Genomic DNA, 23,277 nt, shown 5'->3' on the forward strand with positions numbered 1-23,277 from the left:
ATGGTTCACCGCCGCGTGTCCAGTTGAGTGGACTTGGGCTCGTGGGATTATTGCTGGGATTTGTAACCCGCCCGGTCCACGACAGGCTGAACCGGTTTAGGAGTATAATAGAGTTTTTCTCTGGGCGTGTACGTGATTATGGCGAAAGCCTTGTTTCCTAAGCTCCGTAGAGCTGCTTCACTGCTCAGAGTCTCATCTCCCAACTCGTTTCTCGTCAGGTACTCTCTCTATCTCTCTGTTTCGCATCCAGGGCAATTTTCAAGAAATTTTTTTATTTTTTTATTTTTGGTATTTCTTTTGGTCTGTTTCTTCTTCTTCCAAACGCCATTAAACCCTTTAATGGTTGTGGGAAAATTGACCTGGGTGATGGATAAATCATTGCCCCCTTTGCCCCTTACTACACGTTATGGTTTTCACTATTCTGCTTTAGGCTTTGAAGTTTCACGCTTTCCTGCTAATTTTTTGTCTCCTTTCCAGGTCGACTTTGGAAGCCCAAGAATCAATTTTTAGTGTAACCAAGCACTTTCTTCCACTCAACCAGCCAAGTCCTTCGTGGGTTTCCAGGAACTTGAGCCATGGTTCGGTGAATCTTGTGATATCACAAGGAAATCCCAGGTTTGAAACGCATGAGGTGAATCCTCCGAAGAAGCACAAATGGCTGACCAAGAAGAGGCTGAAGATGCAGAGGATGAGGGAGAAGCAGAAGAGAAAAGCGGCCAATAAGAGAGACCCGCGTTGTCTCGGCGTCAAGGGGAAGAAGAAGAGGAAGTTTTCCAATGCTGAGGAGAGAATTAAGTACAAGCTTGAAAAGGTGATAAGTCTAATCATGACATAATGTTTTTGCTGCAGAAAACCTTTTATTATTATTATTATTATAATTTTACTGAATTTATGGTATCTCGGTTGTTTATATTGAAGCCTGAATCATATGCTTGTTGTGTCATCATAATTTTATTTCTAATTTTGAATTTCTCTGCAACTTCATGCTTTTGGGTTATATCCTTACCATGACTTCGGGAAAAAGTGATAATCCTTGCTTGGGTGCTACATGGTTTATTTAGGAAGAAATATAGTAGAACCTTTTTTTGTACCACCCCAATCCCATATTGGAAAGATGAGTAAACCATATAGAGGGAGTGGTTTATAAAGACATTTATGGGTGGTAAGTCTCATATTGCTTACTTACTAGATGAAACTAGACTTTATAAGTAATTTTAGGAAAAGTTTGAATTGACTAGTCATTTTAAGCTGATAATGCAGATGAAGCTGGCGCTTTTCCCTGGGCCATTACAAATGGTATCAAAGCCACCTAGTAATGCCATATGGTATTGTTAGCGCCGCATGACATGGCCTCGACGAGGACGGCAGAGGTTTAAGGGGGGCATTTCTAACACCCCGATCCCATATTGGGAAGATTAGTCATATAAAGGGGGTAATGTATAAAGACTCATGGGTGTTAAGTCCCACATTGCTTACTTACTCGGTAAAACTGGACTTCATAAGTGATTTTGTGGAATATCCAAATTGACTAGTCATTTTAGGGTGATAGCGTAGATGTAACTAGCTCTTTTTCCTGAGCCATTACATTTTCCTTTCCGTGGTAAGTTTTGAAGGAGAGTGGAATAATTGTGTAGATTTAGGATATTAGTGGCCAAGAAAAATAGTCTTTTTGACTGGGAACAGTCTAGTGGTCCTCTTCTGTCCAGCAAGACATCCAATATGTACTTGTTGGACACCCTAGTTTTAGCCATTTCACCAGTATCCTTTTTTAATTTGTTTGTTGGGTTGGATGTGCATTTGAGGAGTCTTAAACTCAAGTTTTAAAGTCAAATTTACTAAGTTAATTTTTTATTTTTTATTTTTTTTATAAGTAAATTTACTAAGTTAAATTATGTTAGTCACTCCCCAGATTGTTGTGCTTAATATCACACAAAAAACATTATCACAATTTTCATTTTTCCCAAAAACTAAAAAGGTGGGACTCTTATCCAGAGAGCATTTTCTGTCTTTAAGTTGCGGCTTAAAGAAAGAAATCTACTGATAGTGTGTATCTAAAGATGGTTTGTTTGCATGGATTTTGGTATGTTTCATACAAAGGTTGATTTCTTAGCCTAGAAAGGACCTTCATCCATGGATTTTTTTTGGAGAAATTTATCCTGTATTAGGATTTAGACGCCTATGCAATGTCTTCTATCTTTGTATTCTTTCTTGGTTTTTCAGTATCTGTACTCTCCCTGTTCTTAATATTTTTTATTTCTTGTAATGGAGAATATAAAGAAAGAGTAGGGGAAATCAATGGTGAGCTAGATCAATTAGTTTTAGGAAATAGATAATAATACCATCTTTTTCAAATGACAAATTCCAGGAGAAGAAATAATACTATAATTTCATTGTGAATGCAATTGTTTAGAAATTGCAAGAAACAATAACCAGGAATGAAAAATAGAGGAAATGAGTTTTTTCAAACTTAAATGAGTTCCGAGGATATGACTTGATTCTCAATTTTCTTGTATGTTGCTATAGTCTTATTCTTCCCATTGATCTTAATGTCAGCTTTGGTTGATTCTTTTCACTTCAGGCCAAGATTAAGGAAGCTTTGCTGATTGAAAGACTGAAGCGGTATGAAGTTCCTAAAGCTCAAGGTCCTGTGGTAAAACCCCATGACCTGAGTGGTGAGGAGCGGTTTTATATGAAAAAAATGGCCCAAAAGAGGTCTAATTATGTACCGATTGGCAGAAGAGGAATATTTGGAGGTGTTATTCTTAATATGCATATGCATTGGAAGAAACATGAAACTGTTAAGGTCATTTGCAAGCCTTGTAAACCTGGGCAAGTACATGAGTATGCACATGAAATTGCTAGATTGAGTGGTGGGATCCCCATTCAGATTGTGGGAGATGACACCATAATATTTTATCGAGGAAAGGACTACATTCAGCCACAAGTTATGTCACCTATAGATACATTATCCAAGAAAAAGGTGTGTTTTCCAACTTCCAATCTTCTCAGATGTTTTGTTTCTTTATTTTCTCAATTATATACTGTAGCACACTTTTAGCTGTCTTCCTTTTAGTTCCGATCCATGTGACCAGGAAACTCTACTGTAGCTATATCAAACAATACTTGTCATGCATGTATCATTACAAACAATTTGGGTTTAGTGGCACATTCTGCCACTCCAATCTAGAGAGCCATGTATACTAGTATTTTGTCAAATTGTAAATCTTTACTGTTCACATCCTTTTTGTTGTCTCGTTGCCTTTGAGAACCTTTCTTCTACATACAAAAGTGCACTCTCTCCTACAGCCATGGGTGTATGATAGTTATTTTGTATACATTACTTGAACCACACATGTGCATTGATTTATTAATCATGTGGAGGAGTCTAGTACTAGCTATGACATTTAGTTTTATTATGACTTTTTTAAGGCCCCTCAATGGTTCTCAAAATTCTTTAACTTCTTAAGCTACAAGTTTTGTTACCTATGCAACCTTGGGAATGATCTAGTTGATTGCTCTGTCATGTTTTGTTGTTGACTTTAGATGTTACTGAGTGATCCTTTACTATTTTTACTTTTATTAAAAAATTAAATTGTGGATCCCAAAGGGTTGGCTCAAGTGGTAAGGGCCTTGGTCTTTGTGGTAGTTCCATAAGGTCTAAGGTTCGAATCCCTTTGGGTGCAAACAATTCTTTAGGGCCCGCTCGACGGCGAAGCTGGAGTATTACCCGATCTATGTGGAGGGAGTGCTTTACACGGGTCCATGGTTTACCTGAAAGGGGTGGGTACATAAAACGGTCATGCCTTGGAGGGGTTCCTTGTCATAAAAAAAAATTAAATTGTGCATTCATGTTCATTTAACACAACTATTTTCTAAGCACGGTGAGGTTTAAATCTTCAGACTTATTAGCCTGAAATCTGAATGATCTAGAATTCCAATCCAATTCCTTATATCAACTAATGGGGGCACCAGGATGGAAGAGATAAACCACCCTTCTTACTTTTTTCTCTCCATCTCCAGAAAGCACAATGCTTTGTCCTTCAGTCCAAGACGTGTATTCTCCTTTCAATTAGAGTGATTATTAATATTAGGCTCATCCGGTGACTTATCAAACAAAAAACAAAAATTAGGCTCATCCAGTGGGGGTACAAAGAGAAGTATAGTCAGTCAAATATAGTTTTAGTTAATTCCTCGATCCTCGATTACTTACCATAACAATCAATCAGAATTATTGAGTAGGTTATAAATGTTACTCCTTCCATCCTACAAGAGGAAGTTTGTAAAACGATATACATTTTATTGAAGCAAAATAAACATAACAAACTTCCAAAAATTCTCTTCGGTTGACTATGTGTTTTCAGAACTATCCCTTTCATCTGTTACTATTTCAGTTGTAAGGTTATCCCATGACATGACCTTTCAGGATAAAAGTGAATTGGCCCCAGGTTTGTTCTGCCATTCTATTTGTAAGCTTCGTTGCCCGAACATGATTGGTGCTGACCACACTAGGTGCTCCCATGGTAGCAAGAGAGGCCAAGAATATTCTTATGTTAATTTCGCTGCACTAAAATGCTTGCCATTTACAAACTTTTATACATCATGGGATAGAGTGTAGCTTCACAAAATAAATAGGTAAATAATAACAACTTCAATTCTTTTGCTTACTGAAGACTATTTTGAAGTCCTACAATGCTTTTGTTCAAGGTAGGCAAATCCTTATTCTATTCTTATTGCAAATGAATCTCTGGATAGTAGAATCAGATATGGTGAGCCTCTACAAACTGGATATTGAGAAGGCATATGATCATGCTGATTGGGATTTCTTATTTTACTTGTTGAGGAGGTGTAGTTTTAGGGAGAAATGGTGCTCTTGGATAGCACATTGTATTTCTTTGGTGCGTTTTTCCGTTTTGGTGAATGGAATTTTTAGTAGCTCCTGTGGTTTGAAATATGGTTTAACGACTAAGGTAAAAGCGTTAGTCACATTTGCTCTATCACCCAAAATGACTAGTCAATTTGGAGCTTCCCTAGAATTATTTATAAAGTTCAATTTCACCTAATAAGGAATGTGGAACTTAGTACCCATGAGTCTCTTTATAAACCATCAAACTCTATGTGGGCTTCTTATCTTTCCAATATGGGACTAAGGTGTTAAAAACTCCCCCTCAAACCCCTAACGTTCTTGTCAGGACACGTCATGCAGTGGTCTCGTACCACATCGCGTTACTAGGTAGCTCTAATACTATTTGTAACGACCCAGAGAAAAGTTTAACCACATCTATGCTATCACCCCAATATGAATAGTCAATTTGGAGCTTCTCTATAATCATTTATAAAGTTCAGTTTCACCTAGTAACTTAGTACCAACGAATGTCTCTTTATAAACCACCTACTCTATATGGGCTTCTCATCTTCCTAATATGGGACTAGGGTATTACACAGGGTGATCCTTTGTTGCCTTTTCTCTTTGTTATTGTAATGGAGGCATTAAGTAGAATGCTTTCTGCAGCTGTTACTAGGGGATTCCTCTCAGGCTTTTTTGTCGGTTCTAGGCACTCTGGTGTAGTTGACATCTCACATCTGTTGTTTGCAGATAGTTTGGTTTTTGTGGGGCTAAGTCTGACCACCTTAGCTTTCTGTGTACTTTATTTGTATTTTTCAAATATGTCTCTGATTTGAAGATTAATCTGGCTAAGTCGAAATTGGTTCCGATGGGTATTGTGGATAATGTGGATGGGTTGGCGGGCATTGTGGGCTGCAAGGTTTCTCCGCCATGTCAGGAATATGGAGTACATTCACAAGAGTCAGTAATTTTTCGAAGGTGAACTTGAGCACGATGATTCCTTTTCCAATGACTTTGGTTCGAATGTTGTAACCCATTTTCACCTCAATCGCATCATCAATCACTTCATAAGTCTTATAAAGTCTTCTATCCTTCGAGATATGGATAGTAGCCCTAGTGTCAAGCCACCATCCATTCTCGAATGTCACGTGATTGGCTTTAGTCACGTTCGTTCACAACATTCACTTCTTTTCTATACCGACATTGATAGGAGTGATACACATGTTTATTGCACACAAAACAAAGTTCGTTCTTTTTATTATTTTGGAATTTGGGACTAGGACCATTTTTCTTTTTATTGTTCATGCCTTGAAATTTATTCTTCTGATTATTCTTGTCAACATCTACGACGTTCAATTTAGATTTTACATCAAAGGAATCATTTCTATCTCTATTCCTAGAATCTTCTTCAATGCGTAAATGGCGTTGAAGAGATTTTAAAGAATATTTTCTATTATCATGTTTGAACTTTTTCTTGTAGTCATTCCAAGATTAAGGCAATTTGTTTATAATTGCTCAAACAAAGAAACGTTCAGTAATTTCAACTCACATTATTTTAAGATCTCCAATGATAAGCAATATTTCATAAACTTGGGCTAAAACTAGCTTATTGTTAGACATCTTAAAATCCATAAAATTAGAAATGATAGAAACTTCAATACCTGCCTCTTCGATTTTGTACTTAGTCTCCATGTTTTTCCAAAGTTCTTTTGCTGATGAAGATGTCTAGTACAGATCATAGATGGAATTTGATAGGGTGTTGAGGATGTCTTTTGCAAAGGAAATGGTCCTCCTTTCGCTTCCTCTGCTTGACCTTTAGCTCGTCATCGTCTTCTGGAGTGGGCTTTGGATTTTCCTCCAAATCATCCTCAAGAATGTAAGCAAGCTTTAGTGTAGTGAGGAAGGAGAACATCTTTTGTTGCCAATGAGTGAAGTTTTGTCTATCTAAGTGGTCAAGACGAACGAAATCTTGGTTCATCACTTTAATTGATGACAATGCCTCCATAATAACAAAGCACATTCTAAATTGTTGAAATATTATGAATTAAGGAGGAAAATATGAAGTCAAAATAAAATTGGGACTTCAAGGCTCGATCACAACGACGATAGCTTTAGAATATGTTTTTTCCCCTTTCTAAGTTCTAAGGGATTTGACAAAATAGTTCACAAGATACGATGAAGCCCAAATGTTACTCTAGAATAGCACTTTCTAGAGTAACAAGAAAACATCCTTGTGGAGATAATATTACAAAAGAGATATGTAGGAGAATAGAAAGAAGTTATGAGATTTTTTTGTCTTTGCATATGACCAAAGGGTCATATTTATAGTGATTTTGGACGCATCCAATGGTCCAAAATCGTTTGATCCACTGGTCACGAATTGTAACCGCCAAATCCAATTTAATAGACACTTCAAATAGCGTATTAAACTCTTCCAATGGATAGAAAACGTTCAGGTTTTCTTTCATTTCGCACTTGAAACAACTAGATTGATCGACCGAGCCTAAGGCTTTGTCGACCAAGCTTCTCTTGAGCCTTCTACCAAGGCTCTAAGGTTTTTGTATGAAGCCGTAATGCATTGAGCTCAGTCGACGAGAGTAGTCTTAGTCAACTTTTTAATTTCCAAAATAAATTAGAGCTCCTCAATTGCTCCTTGCTTTGATGTGCATGTGCAAAGTGCAAAATGCGCCTTAAAGCGCCCAAAGCCCATTGCTCGTGCGCCTGTTGCGTACACGGGCGGCTAGCTCGCTTCTCACTAAATTTATTGTGAAGTGTGGAGGATTCCTTATAAACTAGTTGACATCTTTGTATTTTTATTTTTTTTTATTAGTTATTTCAATTCAATTCATTAAAGGCGCAGAGAGGCGCAACTCTAATACATGGGAAGAATACAAAAGTGCCCCTAAAAGGATGGAACAGAGAATAAATTTAAAAAGTCTACATAAGTAAAAACATTCAAGCAATGAAGGGACGCTATCCAAATATATAATGTATTGAGCAAACGCTTCCGTATCTCCACCATTGATGTCTCTACATCTTCAAAGAGCCGCGCATTCCGCTCCTGCCAAATACACCACACTAAACACAGAGGAACTAACCGCCAAGCTTCTTTAGCAGGAACATACCCAACCGACGCACCCCAACTAATCAACAACTCAAGCACCGTTCGCAGCATAACCTACTCAACCCCAAATAAAGTAAAAATGTAACTCCACAGATCACGGGCAACTTCACAGTGAAGCAACAAATGATCAATAGTCTCCCCACTCTTTTTACACATGCAACACCACTCAATCACTACGACATTCCTCTTACGCAAATTGTCATGCGTCAAAATTTTACCTAAAGCTACTAGCCATACAAAGAAAGCCACCATTGTCGGAGCTTTAACACGCCAGATACTCTTCTACGGAAATGATGGGCCATCTTTCCTAATAAGCACTTCATAATAGGACCTCACTTCAAATAAACCCCTTTTGGGTTCCAAACTAACTTGTCACCCTCTCCATGTCAAACCGGAGTGGAGTAAAGCTGCTCGAAGAAAGAAAGAACAGTTCGCGGCATAATCTTTGTATTTAGTTAATGTGGGACAAAACTTTTCTTCCTACACTTCAAAATTTTGGTTTTCCCTAAAAAAAAATTGGATTGACTTGAGAGATGTAAATCTTTCAATTAATTGCACATAAAACTTATAGATATAAAATGGATGTCATAATTATTTGAAATACCCATAAATCAATAATTTTATTTATTTATTTTAATTAATTGATTATGGGGCTTTAGGTGCTATAAGGCGCACTTTGTACATGCGCGTTGGAGCGAGGAGCAATTGATTAAGGCTAGTTTCGGTCGACTGAGCTTGACGCATCACGGCTCCTTATAAAAACCCGAGAGCCTCGGTAGAAGGCTTGGGAGAAGCTTGGTCTACCGAGACTAAGGCTCAGTCGACCGAATTATTCGTTTCTAGTTGAAAATTAAAGAAAATTTGAGCAATTTCTAATCGTTGGATTAGTTTAATAAAGTGTATTAAATTGGATTTGGTGGTTACGATTTGTGACCATTGGATCAAACAATTTTGGACCATTGGATGTGTCCAAAATCACTCTAAATTTGACCTTTTGGTCATAAGCAAAGACACATTATCTCATAGCTTCTTTTTTCTTTTTCTTTTTTATAAGTAATAATCAGTCTTATTAAAAGCGTAAAGGCTCCCCTAAGTACACCGGAAGTATACAAAAGGAAACACCTAACTAGAAAAAGAAAAACAAACAAGAAAATCGACAAAACTAAGCGACAATGGGGACACAAAAGCCACTATCCAAAGATACAAAGTATGAAAAAACAAACCTAAAATATCCTCCAAGGATCTCTCCAAATCCTTAAAACACCTATTATTTCTTTCCTTCATAGCTTCTTTCTATTCTCCTATATATCTCTTTTGTGCTATTCTCTCCATAAGGGTGTTTTCTTGTCACTCTAGAAAGTGTTATTCTAGAGTAACATTGGACTTCATTGTATCCTGGGAATTATCTTGTCAAATCCCTTAACACTTAGAAAGGTGACAAAATGCGTTCTAAAGATATCGCCATTGAGATCGAGCCTTGAAGTCCCAATTTTATCTTGCCTCAATATTTTCCTCTTTAATTCATAATATTTCCAACAGTTTAGAACATATTTTATTCCTATGGAGGCATTTTCTTCAATTAAAGTGCCGAACCAAGACTTCGTTCGTCATGATCGCTTTGACGAACAAAACTTCACTCGTTGGCAACAAAAGATGTTCTTCCTCACCACACTGAAACTTGCTTAAATTCATGACAATGATTTAGGGGAAATTCCGGAACCCACTCCAAAAAGACAATGACGAGCTAAAGGAGAAGCTGAAGGAAGATGATTTCCTTTGGCAATGGACACATCCTCAACGCTCTGTCAAATTTCATCTATAATTTGTACCAGACATTTTCATCGGCAAAAGATCTTTGGAAAAGCTTGGAGCCTAAGCACAAAATCGAAGAGGTAGGTATTGAAGTGTCTAATATTTCTAATTTTAAAATGTCTAACGATCAGCTAGTTTTAACCCAAGTTTATGAAATATTGCTTATCGTTGGAGATCTTAAAACAATGTAGTTGAAATTGCTGAGCGTTTCTTAGTTTGAGCAATTATAAACAAAGTGCCTTAATCTGGAATGACTACAAGAAAAAGCTCAAACATGATAATAGAAAATATTCTTTAAATCTCTTCAATGACATTTATGCATTGAAGAAGATTCTAGGAATAGAGATAAAAATGATTCTTCTTATGTAAAATCTAGAGTGAACGTCATAGACTTTACCAAGAATAATCAGAAGAATAAATTTCAGGACAAGAACGATAAAAAGTTAAAGAAAAATGGCCCTAATCCCCAAATACCAAAACAATAAAAATAAAGAACATTGTTTCGTGTACAGCAAGCACGTGCATCGCTCCTGTCAATGTTGGTATAGGAAAGAAGCAGCGAATGCCGTGAACGAAGAGCTTGTTGCAATGGTAACTGAAGCCAATCGCATGACCACCGAGAGTGGATAGTGGCTCGACACTGAGGCTACTATCCATATCTTAAAGGATAGAAGTCCTTTTAAGACTTATGAAGTGATTGGTGATGGGACTGAGGTGAAAATGGGTAACAACATTTGAACCAAAGTCATTGGAAAAGGAACCATTGTGCTTAAGTTCACCTCCGGAAAAGCATTGATTCTTGTGAATGTACTCCGTGTACTTGACATGGCAAAGAATATAATGTCCGATGATATTTTGAACAACAGAGGCGTGATCAAATTGAATGTAAAGGAAGAAAATTCACTTTACATTGTGTCCTCTTTAAATTTATGGCATGCTAAAGATTTTTTTTTTTGATAGGTAATAGCAATTTATTGAAAAGCGCTAAGGGGCGCAACCCTTATACACGGGAAGTATACAAGAGAGCCCTTAAGCGGGTCGAACAGAAAGTAAATTTAAGAAGTCTACAAAAGTAAAGACACTCAAACTACGATAAGGCGCTATCCAAGAGTATAAAGTGTTGAGCAGCCGCTTCCTTAGCTCCACCATAGGTGTCTCTACATCTTCAAACAGACGAGCATTCCGCTCCCTCCAAATACACCACAACAAGCATAGAGGAGCTAACCGCCAAACCTCTTTCGCCTGCCGACTCCCAATAGCCGCTCCCCAACTAATCAATAACTCCAACACCGAATGTGGCATAACCCACTCAACCCCAAATAAATTAAGAACGTAGCTCCACAGGGCCCGAGCTACCTCACAATGAAGCAACAAGTGATCAATAGACTCCCCACTTTTCTTGCAAAGACAACACCACTCCATTACTATAACATTCCTCTTTCGCAAGTTATCATGAGTCAAAATTTTGCCCAAAGCTGCTGACCATACGAAGAAAGCCACCCTAGATGGAGCCTTAACACGCCAAATATTTTTCCAAGGAAAAGAAGGAAGAGAAGGGCCATCTTCCCTACAGAGCTCTACATAGAAGGAACTCACCTCAAATAAACCTTTTTTAGAGGGATTCCACACTAATCTGTCACCCTCACCATGCCGAATCGAAGTAGAATATAATCGGTCGAAGAGAGAGAGAACCATATCCATCTCCCAATCCTGGATATGTCTAGTGAAAAGAACATTCCACTGAACTACACCATTAAGGACCACCAAATTATCCGCAACCATCGCGTCTTTGTTCCTTACAATACAAAAGAGAGCTGGAAAGCATTGCTTCAAGGAACTATCCCCACACCAGCGGTCATGCCAAAAACTAATATTAGCTCCACTCCCCACTTCAAAACGAACAAAATTGCGGAAATCCTCCCACCCCCTCCTAATATGTTTCCATACACCCACTCCAAAGGAACCCAAGACCTCTTTCGAGCACCACCCGCCCTTGAGACTTTGAAATTTGGTATCAATCACCAAACGCCATAAAGCCTCCCTCTCCCTACCATATCTCCATAACCATTTACCCAAGAGCGCTCGATTGAATTGGATGAGATTGTGAACTCCCAACCCACCTGCGAATAAAGGTGTACAAATCTTCTTCCAACTCACTAGATGGAACTTTTTCTCATCACCAATGCCTCCCCAAAGAAAATCCTTTTGGATTTTATCAAGACGATTAGCCACCCTCACTGGCATAGGAAACAAAGATAGGTAATAAGTTGGAATGTTGGAGAGCGAACTTTTGATAAGAGTCAACCGGGCACCCTTCGACAAGTACATCCGCTTCCAACCTGCCAACCTCCTTTCCATTTTTTCAATAACACCATTCCAAATAGAATTAGACTTGTAAGAAGCACCCAACGGCAAACCCAAGTAAGACATAGGCATAGAGGCAACCCTACATCCAAGAAGATTGGCCAACCTTTCAACCTCCTCTACCCCACCAATTGGGACAATTTTTGATTTTCCTAGATTAATTCTCAACCCAGAAGCAGCCTCGAATCCTAAGAAGATACATCTCAGGTGGCGAATTTGTTCTTCTTGGGCACCACAAAAGATCAAAGTATCATCAGCGAACAGCAGGTGGTTCACAACAAGTGCCTCTGAATCACTGGAACCCACTGAGAACCCTGTCAAATTACCCTGGTCCAATGCGGCAGTCAACATCCGACTCAACGCCTCCATAACCACCACAAACAACAACGGAGAAAGAGGATCTCCTTGACGCAATCCCCGAGAGCTATTAAAGAAACCCGAAGGGGTTCCATTAACAAGAATGGAGAATCTCACCGTTGAAATACAAAAACGTATCCAATCCCTCCATTTTTCCCTCAAACCGCATCTTTGAAGCAAATATAGCAAGAAATCCCAATTCACATGATCATAAGCCTTCTCCAAATCTAGCTTACACAGGAGTCCAGGTTCCCCCGATCGAATATGACTATCCACACATTCATTTGCAATAAGCACAGAGTCTAAAATTTGTCGACCTCCGATAAACGCATTCTGAGTGTTGGAGATAATCTTGCCCACAACGGACTTAAATCTGTTGGCAAGAACCTTAGAGATAATCTTGTAAACCCCCCCAACCAAACTAATAGGGCGAAAATCTCTGACATCCATGGCACCAGTCTTCTTAGGAATCAAAGAGACAAAAGTAGCATTCAAGCTCTTTTCAAACTTTCCACGAGAATGAAATTCTGCAAAAACATCCATAATGTCAGTTTTTATAAAATCCCAGCACTTCTGAAAGAAAGCCGCAGTGAAACCGTCAGGACCCGGCGCCTTGTCACCATTCATATCCCTGATTACCTCCCACACCTCCTTCTCCTCAAAAGCTCTTTCTAACCAAATGCTCTCCTCCGCCTCAATGGATAAAAAAGATAGGCCCTCCACCCTAGGCCGCCACGAGCAATTCTCCAAGTACAAATTACTGTAGAAATGAACTAAGTGCTCCTTAATCTCCACAGGATTTCTGGAAGTTATACCATTAATACTCATAGAGTCCACATGGTTGAATTTACGATGTGAGTTGGCCACCCTGTGAAAGAATTTTGTGTTCTTATCCCCCTCCTTTAACCACAAAGCTCTAGACTTTTGCCTCCAGCTTGTTTCCTCAAAAAGAAGGGTCTTCTCCATCTCTCTCGCCATATCTACCCTTCGGACTTTATCATCCTCCTCTAGGCCACGTTGTTCTTCGATTAACTCCAGCTCTCGAATGCCCTCCAGTAATTCTTTCTTCTTTTTCCCTAAATCACCAAACACTTCTTCATTCCATTTCTTCAAATCAGCCTTCAAGGCCTTCAGTTTATTGGCCAAAACAAAGCTAGGAAGACCCGAAAACTCGTACGACATCCACCACTTTTTCACCCAAAGAAAAGGGATAGACTATTTTGACACATATGCTCTTGTTGCACGTATATCCACTTATTAGAGTTTTAATTTCTCTTGCTACTCTTAATCATTTAGTTCACCAAATAGATGTAAAAATGGCGTTTTTGATTGGTGATCTAGATGAAGAGATTTATATTGGACAACCTAAAGGATTTGTTTTGCCAGGTCATGAAAAGAAAGTTTGTAAATTGATCAAGTTTTTATATAGTTTAAAACATGCTCCTAAACATTGGCATGAGGAATTTGATAAAATAGTTTTAGCTCATGGATTTAGAGTGAATGATGCAGATAAATGTGTATTATAAATCTAGTGCGATTATTTGTTTGTATGTGGATGAACTGTTAATATTTGGCAGTAACTTTCAATGTGTAGAAGAAACTAAAAAGTTTCTTTCTTCTAACTTTGGCATGAAGGATGTGGGAGAGACTGATGTGATCGTAGGGATCAATATTGTGAGAATAGTTTATGTTTTATCCTTGACACAATCTCATTACATTGAGAAAGTGATCAAGAAGTATGATCATGAAGACTAAAAGCCAGTCTCAACTCCATATGATCCTATTCTAAAGTTAAGAGAAAATACAGGAAGATGTAAATCACAACTAGAGTATGCTAATGCGATTAGGGGTCTAATGTATGCTATGCATTGCACTAGACCCTATAAAGCATTTGCTATTGGAATGCTAAATAGATTTACTAGCAATCCAAGTAAAGAACATTGGGATGCCATCTCTAGAGTTCTAAGATACTTGAAGGGGCCTATGAATTATGGTATTCATTATTAATGAGAACTTGTTGTATTAGAAGGATACAATGATGCTAGTTGGAATAATGTAGAATCAAATTTGAAGTCTAAAGTGGATGGATCTTTACATTAGAAGGAGTTGTGATCTCATAGGGATCAAAGAAGCAAACTTGTATAATTAATTCCACAATGGAATCTGAGTTTATTGCTTTAGCAGTTGCATGTAAAGAAGCAGAATGGCTTTGGAATTTGTTGGTAGGCGTACCACTTTGGAGAAAGCCATTTCTTGCTTTGACGATTTATTGTGATAGTGGAGCAACCTTGCGAGTAGCAAGCAAGACATACAACAATAAATCAAGGCATATTAGCCTGAAGCACAATTATGTACATGAGTTACTCAATAATGGAGTAATCACAGTTGAATATGTGAAATCAATTTATGTAACGACCTAGAGAAAAGCGCTAGCAATATCTGAGCTATCACCCCAAAATGACTAGTTAAATTAGAGCCTCCCTAGAATTCCTTATAAAGTCCAGATTAACCTAATAACTAGGCATTGTGCAGTTCTACAATAGTTTGTTTTCCGAGCGACACAATTGGAGGCCTAGATTTGGATACCCTTTCTTTTCAATCCATTGGGGAGGAAGAAGCCATCTGGTTGGAAAGACCTTTCAAGGAAGATGAGGTATTTGAGGTGATAAAAGCTATGAATAGTGATAAGGCCATGGGCATTGATGGTTTTACTATGGTGTTTTTCCAAACTTGTTTGGTTTTACTATGGCATTTTTCCAAACTTGTTTGGAGGTTCTTAAAGTAGATATCATGAGTGGTTTTCATGAGTTTCACGCTAAAGGTTTGTTTGGAGAAAAAAAAAAAAAAAACTCCAATGCCACCTTTATTACTTTTATTTCGAAGAAACATGGAGCCGTTGATATTAGAGACTTTCAACCTATTAGCTTAGTGGGTGGAGTGTACAAAATTACTGCTAAAGTCCTAGCGAACAGGTTGAAAATGGAAGTGGAGAAGAAGCTTGGGGCTATGGATCTTAAAGATTTTCAGCCTATTAGTCTTGTAAGTGGCGTTTACAAGATCATTGCAAAAGTTCTTGCTAATAGACTCAAAAGGGTTGTGGAGAAGATCATCTCGAATCCCCAAAATGCTTTTGTGATAGGAAGGCAAATTCTTGATTTTGTTCTTATAGCTAATGAGTGTTTGGATAGTCGCATCAAATCAGGTGATCCAGGGTTACTTTGTAAACTAGATATTGAGAAGGCTTATGATCATGTTAACTGGGATTTCTTATTTTATATGTTGAGAAGATGTGGCTTCGGGGAGAGATAGTGTTCTTGGATAGTGCATTGGTGAATGGCACCCCTTCTGGGTTTTTCAGCAGCTCTCGTGCTCTTAGACAGGGTGACCCTCTGTCGCTTCTCTTGTTTGTCATAGTGATGGAGGCCCTTAGTAAGTTGTTCCCTATTATTGTTCAAAGGGGTTTCCTCTCTGGCTTCTCTATGGGCACTGGCAGCAATGGAATGATTAACATTTCTCATATGTTATTCACAGACAATACTTTAGTTTTTTGAGGGGCTAATCCTGATCATCTTCTCTATCTTCGTATGTTATTACTGTCCTTTGAAGCTGTTTCAGGTTTGAAGATTAATTTGGACAAGTCAGTTTTGGTTTCTGTGGGTCATGTGGATAATATGGATGATTTGGCTGGCATATTGGGCTGTGGAGTTTCTTCTCTTCCTTTGAAGTACCTTGGACTTCCGTTGGGAGCCCCTTTTAAGGCTAAGTCCAGCTTGGATGAGGTAGTTGGTAAGATTGAGAGGCGGTTGGCTAGCTGGAAGCGGTTGTATTTGTCGAAGGGTGGCAAAGTTACCCTTATAAAAAGCACTCTCTCTAATCTTCCTACGTACTTCCTTTCTCTATTCCCTATTCCCTCTAGTGTTGCTAGTCGCATAGAGAAGTTGCATTGAGATTTCTTGTGGGGAGGTATAGGTGAAGAATTTAAATTCCATCTGGTTAATTGGTCCAAGGTTTGTTCTCCTATTTCTAATGGTGGTTTGGGCATTCGGAATTTGAGGATCTTCAATAAGGCTCTTTTAGGGAAGTGGTTGCGGCGTTATGCCCATGAGAGAGAGGCTTGGTGGAAAACTGTTGTGGATGCAAAGTATGGTTCTACTAGGGCTGGTTGGTGTTCTTTAGACCCCCTTGGGTCACACTGAGTGGTGCTTTGGAAGAATATTAGGAAGGGGTGGAGTTTGCTTTGTAGCCATACCAGACTCATTTTGGGAAATGGGTCTAGGATCCGTTTCTGAGACAATGTGTGGTGTGGCGAGGTGCCCCTTAAGGTAGCTTTCCCAGTTTTGTATGACATAGCGTGTGACAAGGATGCACTTGTTGCAAACCATTTGGTTGTGGGGAGCGGATCCTATCAGTGGGATGTTAGATTCTTTCGAGCGGCCCACGACTGGGAGGTGGATATTTTGGCCTCCTTTTTCTCTTTGTTGTACTCAACTAGAGTGGATGGTGATAGGGAAGACCGGCTCTGGCGGTCTCCTTCTCATAAAGGGAAATTTGATGTTAGATCTTTCTACAAGGTTCTTGCTTGCAAAGAGGATATTCATTTTCCCTGGAAAAGTAAATGGCGGACCGAGGTTCCTTTGAAAGTGGCTTTCTTCGCTTGGACGGCAGCGCAAGGAAAGATCCTCACCTTGGACAATCTCAGAAAGAAGCGTGTCATCGTGATTGATAGATGTTGTATGTGCAAAATGAATGGGGAGTCTGTGGACCATCTTCTTCTCCATTGCGAGGTTGCATCCGCTCTATTGAACGCTATCTTCAGTTGCTTCAGTCTGTCTTGGGTTATGCCTCTTCAGGTGGTAGATTTATTTACTTGCTGGTGGACGGATGGTCGCTCCCAGAGTGCGGTCGTGTGGAAGATGGTCCCTTGTGGCCTTTTGTGGTGCCTGTGGAGGGAACGCAATGATAAACAGTTCGAGGACAAAGAAAGAACTATTGAGGAACTCATTTCCTTTTTCTTTCATTCTTTGTACTCTTGGTCGGCTGCGTTTCTCGCTCCTTTAGTGTTTAGTTTTAACGATTTCCTTGTTTTGTTTTCTTCTTCCTCTTAGATGCCTTTCTTGTATACTTCTTGTGTACTTGATTGCGCTTTGTGCTTTTTATTGATATTTCTCGTACTTATAAAAAAAATAAAAAATTAAAAAAAAAATTCTAGATTTTGTTCTCATTACCAATGAGTGCCTTAATAGCAGGATTAGATCTAGTGATCTAAGTGTGCTATGTAAGCTGAATATTGAAAAGACTTATGATCACGTAAATTGGGATTTTTTGCTGTATATGCTGAGGAAATGTGGTTTTGGGAAGAATGGTGTTATTGGATAGTGCATTTTATCTCTTCGTGCACTTTGCTGTTTTGGTGAACAGCAATCTGATGGGCTTCTTTAGTAGTTCCCATGATTTGAGATAGGGAGACCCTTTGTCTCCCTTGGTGTTCATTATTATTATAAAGGCATTAAGTAGAATGATTTCTGCTATGGTAAACGGGGGTCTATTTTCAGGCTTTTCGGTGGGATCCAAGAATGTTGGCGCCCTCAACATTTCCTACCTTTGTTTGTGAATGATACTTTGATTTTTTGCAAGGAAAATCCAGATCATCTTTGCAATTTGCATTGTTTGTTCCTTTGCTTTGAAGCGGTTTCAAGGTTGAGGATTAATCTGGCTAAATTAGAGTTGGTCCCTGTTGGCAAATGTCAACAATGTGGAAGGTTTGGCTAGCATTTTGGGTTGTAGGGTCTCATCTCTACCTATGAAATATCTATAGGCACAACTGCAGAAAATTCATAACAAAATTGGGAAATCCATGTAAAATTAAGCTTAAGAGACATTCTCCTCCTTCAGTTTCGCGAGCTCTTGCCTTACCAGTCCAGCCCTCTGCATATAAATATTTAATAGATCCATCAGAATAGAGAGTTCAAAAAAGGCTAATGGTTTCAAAGCTAAAATGAATAGCAAATAAGTAATCATCCAAAATGTATCTATCATGGGAAAGAATGCAAAAGGAAGAAGGCCAAAAGTAATAATGAGACAGCATAATCTATATAGGATGACATTATTAAGAAAATAGAGCGTTGTTTTGCAAGAACGAAGATGATGTATTTGACAAAGGGTGGGAGGGTGACCTTGATGAAAAGTACTTTATCTAACTTGCCTACTTCATGTCTCTTTTTCTTCTCACGGTTGGTGTTGCCAACTGAATTGAGAAGTTACAGCAATACTTTTTGTGGGTTGGTATCGGTGATAAGTTCAAATTTTATTTGGTTAGCTAGCTTAAAGTGTGTTCTCCGGTCTCTGAAGAAGGGTTGGGGGTCCGTAATTTACTTTTGTTCAAGCGAGCGTTGTTGGGGAAGTGACTTTGGCATTATGTTTATGTTCATGAGAGAGAGGCCTTATGGAAGGTGGTTGTGGATTCTAAATATGGCAGCATGTGGGATGGGTGGTGTTCTAATAAGGTTCATGGGGTGTATGGGGTGGGCTATGGAACAATATCAAAAGGGGTTGGGTGGAGTTTTCTAATCATACTAGATATGAGGTCGATGATGGCTCCAAAGTTAGATTTTGGTATGACATGTGATGTGGGAATCATGCCCTCTAGGCAACTTGCCGGACTTGTTCAGTTTAGCCCATTGCAAGGATGCTTCAATGGTAGATCTTTTGGAGTTTTCCAGTAACTCTTATGAATGGAATGTTAGCTTTCTCAAAGCGGCTCACAACTGGGAGGTGGATTTCTTTGCCTTGTTCTTCAATTTGTTTTACTTCTTTAGATTGAGATGAATGGAATGTTATACTTCAAAAGAGAGCTTTTTTATGTTAAATCATACTACAATGTCTTTGTCCCCCACGTTAGCACTCATTTCCCATTGAGAGTGGTTTTCTTTGCTCAGTCGGTTGCCTTAAGGAAGATTCTAACCATGGATAATCTCAAAAAGTGGCTTGTCATCGTGGTTGATTGGTAGTGTTTGTGTAAGAAGAGTGGGAAGTCAGTGAAGCACCTTTTACTACATTGTGAGATGGCTAATGCCCTATGGAATTCTATATTCAGCCTTGTAGGGTTGGCCTGGGTTATGCCTCATCGAGTGGTAAATCTTTTTGCTTGCTAGAAGGGCTTTTTGGTATGGTTTCGTCTTGCCTTATGTGGTGTCCTTGTAGAAAGCGAAATGATCATAGTTTCAAAGACCATGAATGGATGGTAACAGATTTAAAGGATTTTTTCTTTAAGATCTTTATCACTGGACAGCTGCCTTTGACTTAAATATTTCCAGCTTTCATGTTTTTCTTAATCTTTTTTCTTCTACTAGCTAGGTGTTTCTTGTATATACTTCATGTGTATTTGGGTTGCACTTTTTAATAAATTGCATTGAATGCTCGTGGAATATCTCCAGTTAAGTTCAAGCTCCACTGTGGATTAGCTTTCTAGGGATGGCATACTTGCAATTTAAGGAAAACATTACAGGAAGATGCTAGGAAGACCACCAGGGTGTAGTTACACAAGGATTGTTTTCTTTTAAGGTTGGGTTCAAAGCAGTTTTAACTTGATAGGCATTCCTTGGAATGCTGTACAATTCAGATGGCACATTATTGAGTATGCAGCAGTGAAGTCACTTAAAACAGTATTCTCACTGTAACCTTCACACCTCTGCATGGTAATAAAGTCGGTACTTTCTTTTTATCAGTCTGTCAGTACTTTCTTGGTATCAGTTTGTCATGGTTTGCAACTCGTACATAATCTGCCTTTCAAGGCATTGCTTCTAGGATCAGCTTTTTAAGGAGGTTGCTACTTGCTAGGGCTTGGATTTATCAAACTGTTCAAACTAGGCAGTTTGTTTCTAACGGATGTGGTAGACAATAAGATGCCTGATTTTCTGCTAATTTTGGGCATGAATTAAGAGGTTAACTTTACTCAGATTCCCTTGTTCTTATACATTACTTACTCCTATAGATGTCTATACTCTTGCTTAAAAAGGGCCTGGTATGCCTCCAAAATATAGTCTATCTGTAAGTCAGTTGTCTTCTCTGTTTCCAGTTCCCACAACAGTTGATGCTTAGTGTGTGATTTCATTGCTACCTTAACTTAGCATGCATGTTGGAAGCCCCCCGCCCCCTCCTTCCCAAAAAAGGAAAAGAAAAAGAAAAAGAAGTGTTTACACATGTTTAAACAACCCTACTGACAAAATTAGCTGTAGTTTTGGTCCCCTTGAGGCAAACCTTGTAGATCTGTCCCTGGGGTAAACCAAGGTTGGTGACCCTTTTGGTTAGTCTTTTACCTTCCACGTTTCCAATCTACATTGAATCTTCCTAACCATGGAGTTGTGTGGCCAACCCTCTAATGCTAAATGGGCATACACTATCACGCGAGTTCATTGTTCGACAGCAAAATGATTGATCGAAGGGTTCGTTGTGTTGTAACTTTTGGTTGACTTGATTTTTTCTTCACTGGCTATTATTAGGGCTCTATCTCACTTGTTGTTGATGGTTTAATTATTATCCATTCTACTCCAAATTTTTTTCTTGTTAATTGTTTGTGTTAGTGAACTGCTTCTGTCATGAATCCTGTAAAACAACATATGGCGGCTGATCTTAGATAAAGCTGAAGCTGATTAAAAGTCTGTTTTGTCCGGTTTTCAGGCATTGGAAAAATCAAAGTATGAGCAATCACTGGAATCAGTAAGGGGCTTCATTGCCATTGCTGAGAAGGAATTAGAGCTGTACTACAGGCACATTGCCCTTTATGGTGACCCAAACGATAGAAATCCCATTTCCATGTTGGACAGTCCAACAATTAAAGACTCCAAGGAATCAGGGAAACTTGAAAAGAAAAGCCTTGATTCAACCAGTAGTTGCTTTCATGCAGGTCTTTCAGATTTGGAAGCTGATTCCACTCGTGTATCAGAAACTGAAGATAATGTTGAAGATGAGGACTTCCGGATAAATGAATCAGATTCTGAAGATGAAGAAAGAGAAGAAATACAAGACACTGTATTGGGCCCCCCATCATCATCAATGATCAAAGATAAATATGATTCTGACTATAAATATTTTCTAAAAAACAACAAATTATAGATGGAAAAAGTTAATTTAGATTCCATATTCTCTCTCTCTCTCTCTCTCTCTCTCTCTCTCTCTCTCTCTTGGTTTTATAACCATCTAAATAATTTTGGAACATATTATAGCCTTTCCTTTTTACAACCCACCTAAGATTCCACCTCCACTTTATTCTGTAAACTCTATTTTAACGTAAACACTACCAAACTATTCTCTCTAATCTTAAAAGAATTTGCCTAAAACTTTGTTCCTTCTCATCTTTCAAAATTTTGGTACAACCATCAAGACTTCAATTATTTGGGGAAACATGGATTCTCCGAAGTCCAAAGCACTTTTTTCTTCAAAAAGTCTGGCCGTCTAGACTACAACTAATCTTATTGCTTTCTGACTGTTAATCTAACGAATCTTCACTTAATCCTTTAAATAACCATCATTTTCACACCAAACACTTGGAAAATGAAATGATGGTGTCACGTATAGTTTTGAGCACCGAATAAAGCCAATTTTTAAAACCTAACAAATCAAATGAAAACTTATGGGATAAATATGATTTTTTTTTCTTTTCTTTTCTTTCCTTCATATTATGTATACATGTTTAATAATTCAGGATAAAATAATAATAATAGGTGTCGCAATTAAACTGCATCATCAAACCAATTATTTATGTAAGAGGAAAGAAAAAAAAAAAAAAAGTACTTCTAAAATATAGAACAATATTCATTTCTAAAAGAGGAGAAATGATAAGAGGGGACACTTGAGTGTCCCCTCTCTCCCTCTTTCTTTAAAAAAATGAATTTTAATCAAAAAGAAAAAAAAAATGATAAAGGAGTGTACCTTTTGATTAAAAAAAAAAAAGACACCTGTAAAATTCTATAATGGTGGCCTTTTTCTCCCATGCTAAAAAAATAAGGAGGTTTCTTTCCTGGTCAAAATCGTTTAGTTATTGAAATTATGAAGCTTATTATGATTACTCAAGCTTATTATACGGTGGAATTGGCTCCACTGTAGCTGATGGGCAGCATGGATGGTTATAGAATTTTATAGAGGCTTGGAGCTTGAACGGGTTATGTTAGAAACAGACGCTTTGGAAATAATACATACTCTGCAAAGGGAACGAAGCTGTTACAGCAAGTACGAGCAATTGATAAATGACACAAAATTTATGATGAACAGTTTTCAGTTATGTTATGTGGAGCATGCAAAAACAGAGGCTAAAGATTTTTTAATAGAAGCATGATGGTTTTTTTAATCAAAGATGTGAATGGAAATATGAAAGGATTTTAAATTAATCATTTTATAACTTCTTGCCCCCCACCCAAAAAAAAAAAAAAAAAAAGATAATTTAATCTCCTTTTAAAAACACATCTATTGATAAGATTTGTTTTATTTATTTATTCTTTCTGGATGGCTCTTTAAGATATACGAAAAGAGAGTCACACTATTATCATTTATGAATAAAAATATAAAATAAATAATTAGTAAGTGACCCAGGCGATAATTGGGAGGCTAAATAGATTCTTTTCTTTTCTTTTCTGAAATCATGATTGATGCGTATTCTCTTGCAAAACAAAAATAAAAAATAAAATAAAATAAATTTTAATGTTGCAGTTTATTGAACTATATATATAACATTTTAATAATTTATAAAAGTCAAGTAATGTTGGACTACATGTTGGCCAGGAAA

The 23,277-nt window shown here is 38.1% G+C and overlaps 1 protein-coding gene across 1 annotated transcript; it reads left to right on the forward strand.

The window, feature by feature from the left end:
* The first annotated feature begins 118 nt into the window (after positions 1-118).
* LOC133878872 (uncharacterized CRM domain-containing protein At3g25440, chloroplastic) lies at positions 119-21,638 on the forward strand. The gene is made up of 4 exons (XM_062317430.1): positions 119-218; positions 478-811; positions 2,579-2,980; positions 21,177-21,638. Exons 1-4 carry the CDS (start codon positions 139-141, stop codon positions 21,609-21,611), a joined length of 1,251 nt encoding a protein of 416 aa, XP_062173414.1. The 5' UTR covers positions 119-138; the 3' UTR covers positions 21,612-21,638.
* Positions 21,639-23,277: the final 1,639 nt, after the last annotated feature.

The sequence above is a fragment of the Alnus glutinosa genome, chromosome 1, assembly GCF_958979055.1.
Source record: "Alnus glutinosa chromosome 1, dhAlnGlut1.1, whole genome shotgun sequence".
NCBI classification, from domain to species: domain Eukaryota; kingdom Viridiplantae; phylum Streptophyta; class Magnoliopsida; order Fagales; family Betulaceae; genus Alnus; species Alnus glutinosa.

What these genes read in the sequence shown, in the direction of transcription:
- LOC133878872 (XM_062317430.1), top strand. Translation starts at nt 139, where the DNA reads ATGGCGAAAGCCTTGTTTCCTAAGCTCCGTAGAGCTGCTTCACTGCTC. An exon ending in TTAAGTACAAGCTTGAAAAG is followed by an intron (nt 812 to 2,578) that starts GTGATAAGTCTA and finishes TTTTCACTTCAG; the next exon opens with GCCAAGATTAAGGAAGCTTT. An exon ending in ATACATTATCCAAGAAAAAG is followed by an intron (nt 2,981 to 21,176) that starts GTGTGTTTTCCA and finishes TCCGGTTTTCAG; the next exon opens with GCATTGGAAAAATCAAAGTA.